We start from the raw sequence: 13,294 nt of genomic DNA on the forward strand, positions 1-13,294 counted from the left end.
CTACCCTTTTTCCCTTCCCTGTGTCTTTGCAGATGAGTTTTGTGCCATGAAACACTCCCTGATGGAGTGGAGATGGGAGAAGGCAGAGTAGTATTTCACAAACAGAAACAGGACTTGGAACATGGCTGCTAGATAAGGAAATATTGATGTTCCAGCATTGTAATACAGGGTTGTGAAATAGTTGCATAGACAACTGTAATAGGTATATGACTCATAACTAATAGTGTTTACACTGGAAAGCTGGAATTCACCAATCAAAAGTTCCTACAGTCAGATTTTCTATGGTGGGCTTTCTATGGTTAGGAGCTGTGGTTAAAATGGCTTGAAGTCAAGTATGAATGTTCTGATGGGTTTGGGTTGGTGGATTCTCTTATCTGTAGGCAGTGGTTTGAATGCATTGTGATGGTAACTCAAGACTGGTACAATCTGACCTTCCAATATAACGTGTGCTGGTGACACTGGATCTGTAGTCTACTGAGTGCCGACTTGTCTCCCAGGAAATCAGCACTTTCTTCTTTTCCTTTGATAATGTGAGCCAAGGACTGTTGACCACTGACTCTTGGCTTCTCCAAGACTTCTTCTTGACAGCATGTGGGAGAAGCTTGTCTGAGTGGTGATGACGCTGTGATTTGGAGGGAACTGGGTTTCCAAAGCTGTGAATCTGAAGCCACTCACAAGCACTGAATTTCCCATTACATCCGCACCTTAACTCCCAGACCCCTGTGATCCAAGTGCACTATTTTCTATTAATCATATTGTGATAAGGAACTTGTTTTGCTGTTTTAATTTTACATGAAAAATTGCAGTATAATAAGGAGCATTGGAACCTGCAGTTAAGGAGAGAAGCTTGGCTCAGAGCTCATTGAGTCAGAAGAACTGCAAGGGTGTGTTTCCAGTTGTGTAAGCTCCCGGAGGGAAGGGAATGGAGTTGGTCATGATAATATCAGAATCCCCTGTGAGAAAAAAAGCTTATTACTGGATTTGGGCATTCATGGTTTACATTTTCCTATGTGGTCCTGCCTATCCTTCCCTCTCATGACCACAAGATTTTTTGTGTGTTCCCTTGCTGGTTGAATGGGTTCTGCCATTTGAAAATGCCTTAGGTTTGCCCTGCGACTGCATTATTGCTCATCACTTACCTCTCCAGGAATGATTGCCTGGCAGTGTTAAAGGAGAAATGCTGTGTCCAACTGTCTTAACAGTTACATGGCATGCAGTCTTTGTTGCTCCTGACTCAGCAGAGTACCAGTTCTGACACCATCTGAGAAAAATTTGCACATTATAGAGGAGATAATTTTATCATTTTCCTTCATCAGAGTTAGGCCTGTGTGTTCTGCTACTTTCTGGTGCAAGGACTCCTTATTTAATCTGTCAGGAGATGTGAACAGAAACTGCTCTAACCTGGACCAAGGTATTATTTCTGATGCTATCTGAAAACAGAAATTAAAAGGTACTGGTCTCCTTTATTAAAAGGGGAAGGCTGTCGAATTGAGTAGGCGTGGTATGGCAGTGCCTCATTTACCTTAAGTCGTGGTTGGGTTTGGGATTACTTCCAGTTTGAATCTGAAGTGTTAGCCTGCCAATAAAGTGTTTGAAAAAAATGGTTGCTGGGCAGGATAATTAAGTGTGCTTGGAGACCAAATGTGGCCTGCAGCAGCTCTTCTTTTTAATATGGAAATTAATACCATTAAAAGTAGAGCATACTGGCAGTTCAGACTATAATGGAGCATTGCATATGGGGTATGTTGTCTTCAAGGGCTTCCCCTCCTTTTTAACAAAGGGATTTTTTTGTTTCTTTACTCCATTTGAGCCTTTGAGCTCCTGGCAATGTGGAGCCCATCCCTCCCTTGGCCAGGTTTGATCATTATCCCTGTGTGTAGCAACCCCTGTAAGGAAGGAAGAGAAGTCTTGATGATCTGGCAGGGGAGGTTTCGCCACCTTTTGTGTACAGAATTTCATCTTCTTGCAAAAAAATGCGTTTTGAATTCCTCTCAGGGGAGCTCTTGGATACAAAATACTTCTTTCACTGGTTTGCGAACTGATTCCTTTTTCGCTTGTAGTTCGTAGATAAAGGGAAATGGGTTAACATAGTGATGTGGCCCTTAGGTCACCTCCCTGCTGAGGGAGAGGGGTGGTTTTTTGCCTTGCGCCAGGCAAACATGGTGCAAAGCCGTGAGCCTGGCTTTGATGTTTCACCTGTAGGGACTGGCTTGGATTATCAAGTACCAGCTTAACCTGGGAGATGGGGCAGTGAATTTTCAGCCTGGACAGCTTTACTTGCCCCATTCTACATGACATGGGTTGGAGCATGTAGGAGTAACTCTTTTCTGGGTGTTAAGCACTAATACTTGCCTTCTGCTCCCCAGCTGGAGGCTAGCAACTAATGTACCTTAACGTAATATGACTGAATCCATAGGATCACAGTCAAATGGAGAAAATCCTTTTAGTGCCTTTTTTTTTATCTGTTTCTAAGACAGCTGTTAGAATAAAGACGGCTGTTTGAACACAAGCAATAAACTGAGATGAGTGTGACACCGTGTCTGTGTGTGTACCTTAGATGGTGGTGTAAAGAGATGCTGAAGGAGGAATCCTCCCTCCCACCTCTGAATTTTATGAAGGATGATACTGTTAAAGAGACATTACCTATAGTTGTGCTTGGGTTATAGAGCTTTCCTTTTGCAGTAGCGAGGTGGCAGCCAGATCCGTCAGACTAATTTACAATCCCCATTTCAGTTGCAAAAACATGAAGAAGTAACTGTGTGAGTACCAGGTAAAACTGCATATATGAAATGCCCTGAAACAAAATGACGTTTTGAGAATTGGCATCAGTTGCCCTTGAGTGCCAACAGTGAGAGCTGGAACCTTCTGCCGAGCATAGGCACAGCTACGGTGAAAGAAACAGGCACACCTGCATTTTACTATCTTATAAACAGCCTTTCATTTGGATGGGTCTTAGTATCATAGGGCAAATCGCTGCAGCTGTTTAACAGCAAATGCCTGTTCTGTGCAGGGAGCAAAGAGTAACAACTCCAGCTGAGATGGGGAGGGATGGAGCTGGGATTACTATTGAAATCAAGCTTACTGTTAGCTCCTATCCCTTGCAGGAGGAGCTTTGTGAATTTGGAAGCTCCAAAATGTCACTGGCTGAACAATGTATAAAGCATTGCTTTCAGCAGTGATGTAGCAAGAGTTTCCTTCTGAATTGCTGGTCTCATACGCATTTCGTAATGCAAACAGTTAACAGGAGAGCGGTCTGTGTGGGATGTGCAAAGTAATATTCTACTCTTCTTACAGACAAGGCCTTCCTAATGTTAGTACCATGCTTGGCATGATATTTCAAGAAATGCGTGAGTCATTTGGGATTCCCAGGTGAGCAGCAGGAACGATCAAAGGTCTGAAAACCAACATCTCCAGGGAGGGACCAAATGAACCGGTTCTGTAGAAGAAAGGTGACTGGGAGAGGGTGTGAGAAATCTTCCAAGTGTCTAAAAGGTTGACTGCCAAGAGGAAGGCAATAAATAGGTCTCTAAATCCATCCAGGAGGTAATACCTTTATATTGCAGCAAAGGAGAATGAAGTCACATTAAGGTGACTTAAACTGTAAGTAAAATGAAAAACTAAATGGATTGCCCAGGAAGGCAGTCCTTAAAAACAGACTGGACAGACATCTGCCAGCAGTGGTTTAGGGGGTGCTGACCCTGCCACAGGGCTTGGAAATAAGTTAGTTGCCTCTCCAGCCCCCTCCCAGACCGAAGTTAAAGATGTCTTGCAGGTCTTTGGGCTTTTGGCTCATCCCCTCACCGTGGTATATTAATCGCTACAGAGCAGACTGTTGAATCAAGGGTATCAAACTCTGCTTGCCTGCGCCCAGCTGATCTGGCGAGCCCTAAATGCTGCCTGCAGAAACACATAAAGTATTTCTGGTGTGGGGTGGAGTGGCTGGGGGCGGGGGGGGGAGGTGGTGGTACCTTTGCGCTGCAGAGCCAGGGGCTGGCACAGCCTTTGCCCCAGAGGAAGGGGAGGGGATGAGCGAAGGCATTAGTAGGTCAAAGGCTGTGTTTTCTTGTTGATCCCAACTCCAGCCAAGGCAGAGAGAAGGTTGGCGTGCCCCCTGCACTTTCAGCAAGGCCAGCGGGGCTGGAAAATGTCTCGGTGCCAAGAGAGCAAACTTTTGAGCAGGCTGCTGCCCTTTGTCCTGCTGTCTGGAGAGCAGTGATTCACCCCGCCGGCGATCTGGAGACAGCCCAGGACATCCATACGCCTCCGTACCTAGCCAGCAAGGCAGAGCCGCGAGCTCTGCAGAGTCCCACGCTGAAAGCTCTTTGGGTGAAAAGGCGGTATTTTCCTCCCGTGCATGGCTTTCCCACATCCCTGGGAAGTCTCCCGCCCCCACGTACGAGCAGGGAGCCATGGAGCTGTGTTGGGTTCACACCTCTGTGTAGGGCAGCTGTGGGTGTTCGAGCACTTGGCTCTGCTGCTTGGGCCTCCCCTGATGCTGAGCCTCACGCCGAGGGTCTCCCTGCCTCGTGCGGGGTGGTCCAGGACACTCAGCAGCCTTTTGTCAGCAGGCTGCCCGGATCGCCCATCCACACTGATCCCGTTGGTTATTGCTTTGCCCTCTGGCATTTGTCCTCTTTCCACCATGCTGTCCTCATCTCTTCAGTGTGGCTTGTCCTTGATGTCTCTAGTCAATGAACAAAACTTACCGCAGCCTCATACAGGTGGTGTCTTCTTTCTTTTCAGTCAATACCGCAGACGGATTTAATTGCGATGTGAGTTGGCAGGGTGCCTCCCACACGGCAAGGCAGGCTGGCCGCAAAAGGGCAGCAGAAGCGAGAGCGTCACTGGTGGGTCAAGGGGAGCAGTTGTTCTTCTCCATGCAGTACTTGTGAGGCTAAATTTGAGGAACCGTGCCCTGTTTTGGCATCACCAGCCCAGGAGAGACCTCGACAACCTGGAGACAGTCCATCAGAGGATCATTAGGAGGGTAAGATATTTAGGGTCACAGAGCACATGCCATACCAGTGCAGACTGGAGCACAAACTCTGCTCAGAGGTGCGCAGAGCAAGGATAAGAGGTGGCAGGCAGAAATTGCAACAGAGGAAGTTCCAGTTGGACATAAGGAAAAAATGGTTTATCATGAGTGTGGTCAGCACTGGAGCTGGGCCCCAGAGAGATGGGAATCTTATCCCTGTAGATTTTTGAGGCTTGACTGGATGAGACCTTTAGCAGCCTTATCTAGCTTTGAGGATAGCCCTGCTTTGAGTAAGAGTTGGATGGGGTGACTTCCAGAGATCACTTGAACCTGATTTTTTCCTCCATTTCTCTCTACCCTGAATGCCTAGAGCTTTCCTAACACAATGTCTGCCCTGACCCTCAGCTAAAAGCCTCCTTGCCAAAATCCTCGGTGCATTCTTTTAGAAATGGCAGATCTGGCCAAACTGGATGGGTTTGTGCAGGATATGTCCCTCATGTCTGTCTTCTGCTCCTTGTGCTTCGTAAAGTCCCCTGGGGAGAGAAACTATGTTCTTGGTCTGTGCTGCGTTTCCCAACAGGGTAGGATTGGGGTCCACTACAGGGGATAACAGGGGCTACAGAAATGCAGGAAGGTTTTAATCTCTTCCGTGTTTATCCTCCTCCCATTGTCCATAACAAACCCTGCCTGATTCTCCACCTTGTCCCTGGCTGCTCATGATCTGTTGCTTTTGAGGTGGTGAGGTCTAATGGTGACTTCTTTTCATCTTCTCTTGGTGGGGTGGCATTAAACCCTGGTGGATCCCAGCTGTGCTGCAGCTTCTGAGCTCTGCAGGGGAGACAACGAAGGGGATTTTCTGTCGTCATCTGTTCCAAATTACGGTGGCTTCAGGGAGCTGTTTGGCCAGTTTCCACTACAACCCATCAGCTCCCAAACCCGCGCAACTGGGAGGTGGGGCCTCGTGGTGGTGGTAGTGGCCAGGACACTGTGCATCACCCTCAGAGCACTCGGGTGAAGGGACAGTGCAGCCACCACCTTCTGCTCCTGCTCTGCTGGGGACGGGCTGCCCCTTGGTGAGTAGTCTGTCCCCACCAGGTGCTCCGGGGACCAGGGGGATGAGAGCAGGGATCACCCACTCTCCCTCGATCTCCTGAATTTCATCTGCTGCTGAGAAAAGGGGGTCTGTGCCAGGGGGTGGGAGCTGGAGATGTGCTTACGGGTGTCACCCAGCCGGGAGCAGTGGTGATGGGTGTTTTGCGGTGCTTTTGCCCCACAAATCGAGCTGGGGCTGTGCGGGGCCGGGTGCTGGCACGGCGAGCAGCAGAGCTGTGGGGCAGATGTGAGGGAGGGAGATGCTGACCACGGCTCAGCAGCTCACCCCGTCCCTACCCGCAACTCCTCTCTCTGCTCCTGTCCTGCCGTCTTACCCCTTCTTCAGCCCGCATCTCAGCCCGCATCTCTCACCCCGGCCCTCATGCACAGCTATTAGTGTCCTGGTTGCTCTGAGCTTCCTTTACAGCTCTGCCACCAGTGCCCTTTATGCTGCCTTGTACTGTAGCTCCTCCAAACTAGATGCCTCTCAACTAATTTTTCCATCTTTGGGTGTTAAGACACACTAGCAGGGGAGGGCTGTGTGCAGTCACTGTTGTTGCAGCTTAATTGGTAAAGAGTCAAGCGTTGGGCAATGCCGCATCCATGGCACCCATGGGAGGTGTGTGTCTCAGCCCAGCGCCCGGACCCGCCGTGCCCGGGGTGGGGGGGTGCAGGAGCGGGTGGGGGGCGCCTGAGCCCAGCCCTGCCTTTGCAGCGGGGTCTGCGGCTCCCAACTTGGCTTTGCAGGTGGACGTGTCACGATGACGGCGAAGAAGAACCAGTCTCTGCAGAATGGAAGTGCCAAGGTGGGTGTGGGAAGAGGGAGACCGGGAGGGCAGAGGTGTGCCAAGGGATGCCAGGTAGCTCGTATCGGATCTGCTGGATTAATACAAGTCACAACTGATGCTGTCCCATGTGTCCCCCTATTATCTTTATATGGATCTTTTCCTGCAATAATACAGAGCATCAAGAGAAAGCATAAAACCTTTTGCACGATTGAAATTAAATAGTTCAGGATCAAGAAAGTTAACCCTGGGCGATGCGAGCCCTCGGTGATACCTGCCGGCAGCACCTGTCCTTCATCTGTGTCCTCACTGCGGACCCCAAACCTCCAGCAGTCGTGCTGCTGTGGATGCAGCGCTGCTCTGAGCAGATGGAGCCCCGGGATTGCTGAACTGCAGGATTTGTGAGAGGGCTGGCTCCTCATCGAGCCAAAATTGGCACAACGCAGCACAAAACAATATAGTTTTTATGAGACATGCAGATTCACAGTCCAGTTGGGGTCACAAGTGGGACACGAAGCCAAACTCAGCCTCTCACCCACTGGTGATCGGGGAAAGCTCCGCTTTTTCTTCTGCTCTGTCCTGTGCAACCCAAAGAGCACTTGCCTCATGGCTGCTGTGATGAGCCAACGTTTGCCCTGTTCCTCCCTTGGGGCTGCAGCATCTCTCTCGGTTGTCTCACCTCTCCAGGTTGATGCCAGGCGAGGGCAGGAGCAGGGGGTTGGAGCTGCAGGTTTATCCTGCTCACCCAGCTTTGAGGGACCTACCTCCAGCTGTGCTCTGACACTGGCAGCACACGCAGTTGTTGGCTGTGCTGGTTTATACTGGCATCCCACGTCAGCCGTGCTAGCAGGGTGCGGGGGTGCGGTGCCTTGCTGCCTCGGAGAGCTCTGGTGTCCTCTCCTTACAGTGATGGCTCCTACCAAAGCCCTTTGTGCCATCGAGGACAGACCCGCTCCCCTTCCCTTCTCCTTTTCGAGGTCTGTATCCCTTGCTTGTCACAGTGGTGACAGGACAGAGGTTCCACATAGGCAAAATGGACTTTTCTGGCCCGAGGCCAGGAGCAAGGGCTGGGTCAGAGGGAAGCAGCAGAGCAGGGTGGAAAGACAGAGGGAGCACCTGGACAGTCGGGCTTGGGAGATGGGGGGAGTGGGGACTGTCACCTCTCCGACACTGCCTGTGGTGCCCCTGATCCTTCAGCATCGACAACCAGCCTGGTTGTCCACAGCTGTGTTGTACGCAACCTAGCTGGGAGACCCTCAACGAGACTTGAGAAATGCCCTCCTCCTCCAGCGTGAGCCGAGGTCCTCTGTGGTCACTGCAACACACCAAATGCCACCAGGGAAGGGCTGTTGGCTAACTAATGCCCATCTGCCATGCACAGGAGAATGTGCTCCAGAGGGTCCTGCAGCTGCCAGTGGTGAGCTCAACCTGCGAAAGCCTCCAGCGGACCTACGTCAGCACCAAGGAGGCCCACCCGCTCATGGCCTCAGTGTGTGAGGTCTATGAGCGGGGCGTGCAGGGTGCCGGCGCCTTGGCCATGTGGAGCGTGGAGCCTGTGGTGCGCAGGCTGGAGCCTCAGTGTGAGTCCATCCACCGGGGGTGACACAGCACGGGGCAGGCACCAGAGCTTCCCTTGGTGGGACAGCACTGGCACAGCCCGGGAGCTTTTCTCACCAACCCACCTTCATGCTTTTGCCCAAGGCAGTTGCCGTAGCTAACAACCTGGCTTGCCGGGGCTTGGACCACCTGGAGGAGAAGATCCCTGCCCTCCAGTACCCTGTTGACAAGGTAAGTTACAGGTGGGACAGTCTGGGATGCCCTGGCCCCTCTGCAGAACTCACAGCACATCTCCTCTAGGCTTGTTTCTGGACAGCGATGGGCTGCTCAGGGGGAAACAGTGCAACACCTCCAAACAAAAGCTCCTCCAGGTGCTCCTGAAGCCCAAGTGATGGTTGGGGTGCTCCCAAATATAGGTCAACAGCATCCTATGGCCCATCCCTGCCAGCTACCTCCAGCCCAGGCTAGAGAGAGCTCTTCGCCCCTCTTGGGGCTGTCTGCTAGCATGGCCATGGCTGGGGTCCCCATAGGCCCTCCAGCTGTCCCATGCCACCCCAAGCACACTGTCAGGACTATTCTCCATCTGTCCACCTGCAGCTCGCGTCTGAACTGAAGGGCACCATTTCCACCCCCCTCCAAAGTGCCAAAAGCACCATTGGCAACTCCATGGATAAGATCATGGAGCTGGCAGCGGAGGGCTACGAGGCCACCAAGAGCACCGTGGAAACAACAGCAAAGTACACGAGGAAGAACTCAGTGAGCCAGATGGCAGCTGCGGGGGTCGACACGGCCCTGGGAGGGCTGGAGAAGCTGATGGAGTACCTGCTGCCAGAGGAGGATGAAGAAGCAGGTAGTCCTGGTCCCCAACTCCCATCTGAAGGTGTCTGGGGAGGGCTGGCTGTATGTGGGGTGTCACCTCGCTCACAGGGTGCATGTGGCAGGAGGAAGCCCCTGGATTTTGGTGCAGGCTGCCTAGGAGGGTTGTCCCACCAGGACATAACTCCCTACTGCTCTTCTGCCTGTTCTTTTCTGCCTTTAGATCAGAAGCCCAAAGAGAAGCGTGTGTCAGTGGTAAAGGTGTCCCAGCAGCAGCCCAGTGCTCCCAGTACACCCAGTGCTCCCAGCACCCTGGGCCGGATTGGTGCCTTGGTTAGCACTGTCTCACACCGTGCTTACCAGCAAACCACCCAAAGCCTCCAGCGTGCCAAAGCCAAAGGGCAGGAGCTGGCCACCTGGATCCCCATCCTGGTGAGTGCCGGCCAGGTTCCTGCTCCCCCGTACCTTCTTTTGGGCTGATTCTGCTTTCAGATGAGATATTTTGGGCTCCTTGGAACACATCCAAGAGCAGAGCGGTGGGCGCTGTTGGTTTCCCCAGCTCAGCAAGACAAGCCTGGGGCCAGCAGTTCCCGCGGAACATTCACACACAACCTTGTACCGTGTTAATGGGACAAATTATTTTTAGCCAGCTCCCAAAGTATATTGTTGATTTATAGCCTTGCCATAACATCTTCACTAAAGCAAAAAGCCCCTCCAGAGGCCCAGAGAGGATGGGCAGAAGGAGGTGCCCCTCCTCTCCCACCCAGCGCTGTGTGGGAACCCCTTCCTTGGCCTGTGCCGAAATCCCAGAGCTCCCGACTGGCCATGGGATATCTTCCCATATATATAAACGAAACCCCCTTTTCCCGGCACACCCCAGGGCCCCCGTGAAATCCTCAGGCTAAGCAGGATGGGGCAGGTGGGATCTGTCAGCCCCCACCAAGCAGTGGCTTTTTGCTCCCCTTCCAGGGCAACCTGGCCAAGCCAAGCGTGCCCGAGGCGCCACAGGTCCATGGTGATGGGCAGAGCACCACGGGCGGCTGGCTGAGCCGGCGGCAGAGCAAGGTGCCGGAGCAGAAGCAGGAGAAGGCGGGGAAGAAAGAAAACAACCACACCAAGGAGGTATGGAGAAAAGGGGGTTGTGAGTTGGGGGCACCCCAAAGCATCCTCCTGCCCATGCACCACACCAGCATGAGGGATGTTTCCCCCTGCCCCATACCCTTGTGGATGGGGCCCCCATCCCTGCTGAATCATGGCCGGAGCTGTGGCTTGGAGGAGGTGAGGATGGGTTGGCAGGGGGGCAGACACAGCCCCAGCAGCCCCCTTCCCTGACCCTTCAAAGCTGGGGGCTGTGGGCAGCCTCTGTGCTGGGCAGGGTCATCCTGGCTTGTATTTTAAAGACCCTTTTGCTGCTGTGGGTTGTCAGCACTGAGTGCCTCACTAAGCCCCTAAACAACCCCAATAAATCCCCCCTCTCATGGTCCCAGCAGCGAGGGGTGGTGTGAGCCGGCGGGGCTGGGAACGGTCCCCAGCATTGGCTCCGCTGGGATGCGGGGACGGGAAGCGGCAGGTCGGGGTCACTGCCCTTCGCCTCTGCCGGCAGCGGAAGCGCAGCCCAGGGCAGGGGGTCCCTGGGGGCTGGGGACTGGGGGGAGCTGGAGGGAGCGACCCTGCTGCAAAGAGCTGCAGCAGCTTTTACAAAGCAACGAGCCAAAAGCACTCAGGCTTTGAGCTGCGGAGGGGATGGGGAGCCCAGGGCCACCCCTGTCCTGCCTGGAGGGGCTGGTGGGACAGGGCCAGTGGCTGAGCTGGTTTCTCTCGGCAGGCAGGGGACAGCCCCGGGCTGGTGGGCAGCGTGGCTCACAACCTGCAAACCGCCTGCGCCTCCGGCATCTCCAGCGTGAAGAAGGTCCCAGCCGTGGCCTGGGATGCGGCAGAGGGGTTGATCCTCTTCACCCCCCGCAGGCTGTCCAGGGCCATGGAGACAGTGGATGCTCTTGGGGGGACCCTCGTCAGTGCCCCTAAGCATCTGCTGGGCACTCTGTACAGCTACGTGCCGGTGAGTTTGTCCCCAGCCAGGTCCCATCCGTCTCCAGCAAACCATATTTTGCCCAACCTCCTCCCATGAGCACCCCCTAGCGCCGGGCAGTGTCAGGAGGTACCAGAGTGGAGAGATGGGGTGCTGTTAGGACACCTCAGTCCCACCTTCCTCCTAAGCATCCCCTAAGCCATGACAGCAAGTCCCTCCATAGACCCAGAAGGTCGGCCAGTGGTGGCAACCTTCTCACAGTTCATGCCCAAGCCAGGGTGTGACCACAGATTCCTGGGAAGGCGAAAGTCCAGGCTGAGACCATGTCTCCTCTCCTTTCCGCCGCCCCACTGCTCCCCTGGGACCATCTGTCTACTGCAGCTGCCTGGGGGCTGCAGCCACCCACTCCCCTCCTCTGCCCCCCCCCCACCCCGGGGGCAAATTGGCTTGTCCTGAGGTCCCCCTGGTTTTGGGGGGTCTGTGTAGCAGGGGAAGAGCAGGGCTGGCAGGTGGGTACAGCCTGGCCGGGTGCTCACCCCATCTCTCAGCTCCGCAGGCAGTCAGCGAAGGAAGAGGAGTCAGCCGGGGGCAGCAAGCCCAGCCCAGAGACGGAGCAGAAGGAGGAGGATGCCAAGCCTGCCGCCCCCTCTGCCGAGGAGAAATCCCAGCTGAGGGGCGACTGGCGGCTGTACCGTGGCCATCACCCCCTCTCTTTCCTGGGGCTCGAGGACCCCCTTTTCCTGCGGCATAACCTCTACCGCAGCCCTGCCTTTGAGCCCGAGTGCCCCCTCCCGCGGAAATCCGCCTTCGCTCCCTACAACAGGCGGGTGAGCGAAGGTTCCTACCGCTTCAGCCCCGAGGCCATGTACAGCCGAGCTTACTACACCAACCTCTACAGCCCTGCCTTCAAGAAGGACTGAGCTGGTGGGCAGAATGAGCACAACTCAGCCCCCTTCTAATCACCCCCCGCAGCACGCTTCGCCTGGGCCCCCACCAGCCACCTGCACACACCCCTGTACTGGGACAGGAGCTCAAAGCGGTAGACATGCCATGGGATGTCTTCTTCTGGAGTGCTTTAGGGCCAGGATGAGGGGAAAAAACGCAGCCAAAAGCCCTGTTGGTGGAAAAAGAAGGTAGGAGGAGATGGGACCAGAGAGGTGAAGGAGATGCAGAAAGAATGGTGAGACCAAAAAAGAGAAAAAAGGACCAGCCAGGCCTGGCACTGGGCTACCCTGGTCCCTGTTGCTTCAATAGAGTGGACTTAGGTGGGAAAAATGTTGAGAAGAGCAATAAATCAGAGCAGGGAGGAGAGCAAAGCCTTGATGGCTTGATGTTTGATACATCACCATAGCAAGCCTGTTTCCCCATCCTTCCTCCCTTCATCCCCCCTCACAGGGCCCATCCCTGGCCACAGATTGCTCCTCTGTGGAGGAGCTGAGGGTCCCAATGACCAGCAGGACTCATGAGTTGGAAAGCCCTGGGCACCCACCCCCAGCTGATGGTGGGATGGATGGCAGGGCCAGAAAGAAGACTGGTAACAGTGGGTGGAGCTCCTGAAGCCCCTCTCTCCTGCAGGACCGCCTGGCTTCCCGCAACACCATGTTGTATCTGCTGCAATAATAAACCTTCCCAACCTGCCACTCGCCCCGTCTGCTCGGCTGCTTTACAAAGGCAAGCCACCAAAACAAGGCAGCAGAGTGGGGCGAGACACCCAACCCAGGGCCAAGGGAGCGGGTATGGGAAACTCATTCTTGGGTTGCTGCCACAGGGACAGTGGGTGCTCGTGCCCAGCACAGTACGTGTCTCTTCCCATGCCTCGAGTACAAATTCACAGCCCCGAGGAGCCGGGGGCTTCCTGCCAAAGACAATTTATTGCATTTCCAGAAGAACGCAGCAGAGAAATCAGTGTCCGTACTGCACGCACAAACCTTCTTCCAACACACTGCTTTCCCAGGCACACCAGGGGAAGGGTTTGGGGAGAGGCAAGGAAAATCCTCCTGGCAGCAGAAGGGTTCAGTGATGAGACCGGCGTCCCCTTTC

At 54.0% G+C, this 13,294-nt stretch overlaps 1 protein-coding gene across 1 annotated transcript; it reads left to right on the plus strand.

The window, feature by feature from the left end:
• The first annotated feature begins 5,965 nt into the window (after positions 1–5,965).
• PLIN1 (perilipin 1) lies at positions 5,966–12,892 on the plus strand. The gene is made up of 9 exons (XM_082488848.1): positions 5,966–6,048; positions 6,815–6,873; positions 8,234–8,432; positions 8,558–8,640; positions 9,007–9,259; positions 9,449–9,657; positions 10,195–10,347; positions 11,051–11,284; positions 11,803–12,892. The coding sequence occupies exons 2-9, from the start codon at positions 6,829–6,831 to the stop codon at positions 12,172–12,174; spliced, it is 1,548 nt and encodes a 515-aa protein (XP_082344974.1). The 5' UTR covers positions 5,966–6,048; positions 6,815–6,828; the 3' UTR covers positions 12,175–12,892.
• The last annotated feature ends 402 nt before the right edge of the window (positions 12,893–13,294 follow it).

This window comes from Vanellus vanellus (genome assembly GCF_965231255.1).
Source record: "Vanellus vanellus genome assembly, chromosome: 11".
Classification (NCBI taxonomy): domain Eukaryota; kingdom Metazoa; phylum Chordata; class Aves; order Charadriiformes; family Charadriidae; genus Vanellus; species Vanellus vanellus.

Excerpts from the sequence above, each read along its gene's own strand:
- PLIN1 (XM_082488848.1), top strand. The coding sequence starts at position 6,829 with ATGACGGCGAAGAAGAACCAGTCTCTGCAGAATGGAAGTGCCAAG. Across the intron at positions 9,658-10,194 it reads CCACCTGGATCCCCATCCTG|GGCAACCTGGCCAAGCCAAG; the intron begins GTGAGTGCCGGC and ends CTCCCCTTCCAG. Across the intron at positions 11,285-11,802 it reads CTCTGTACAGCTACGTGCCG|CTCCGCAGGCAGTCAGCGAA; the intron begins GTGAGTTTGTCC and ends CCCATCTCTCAG.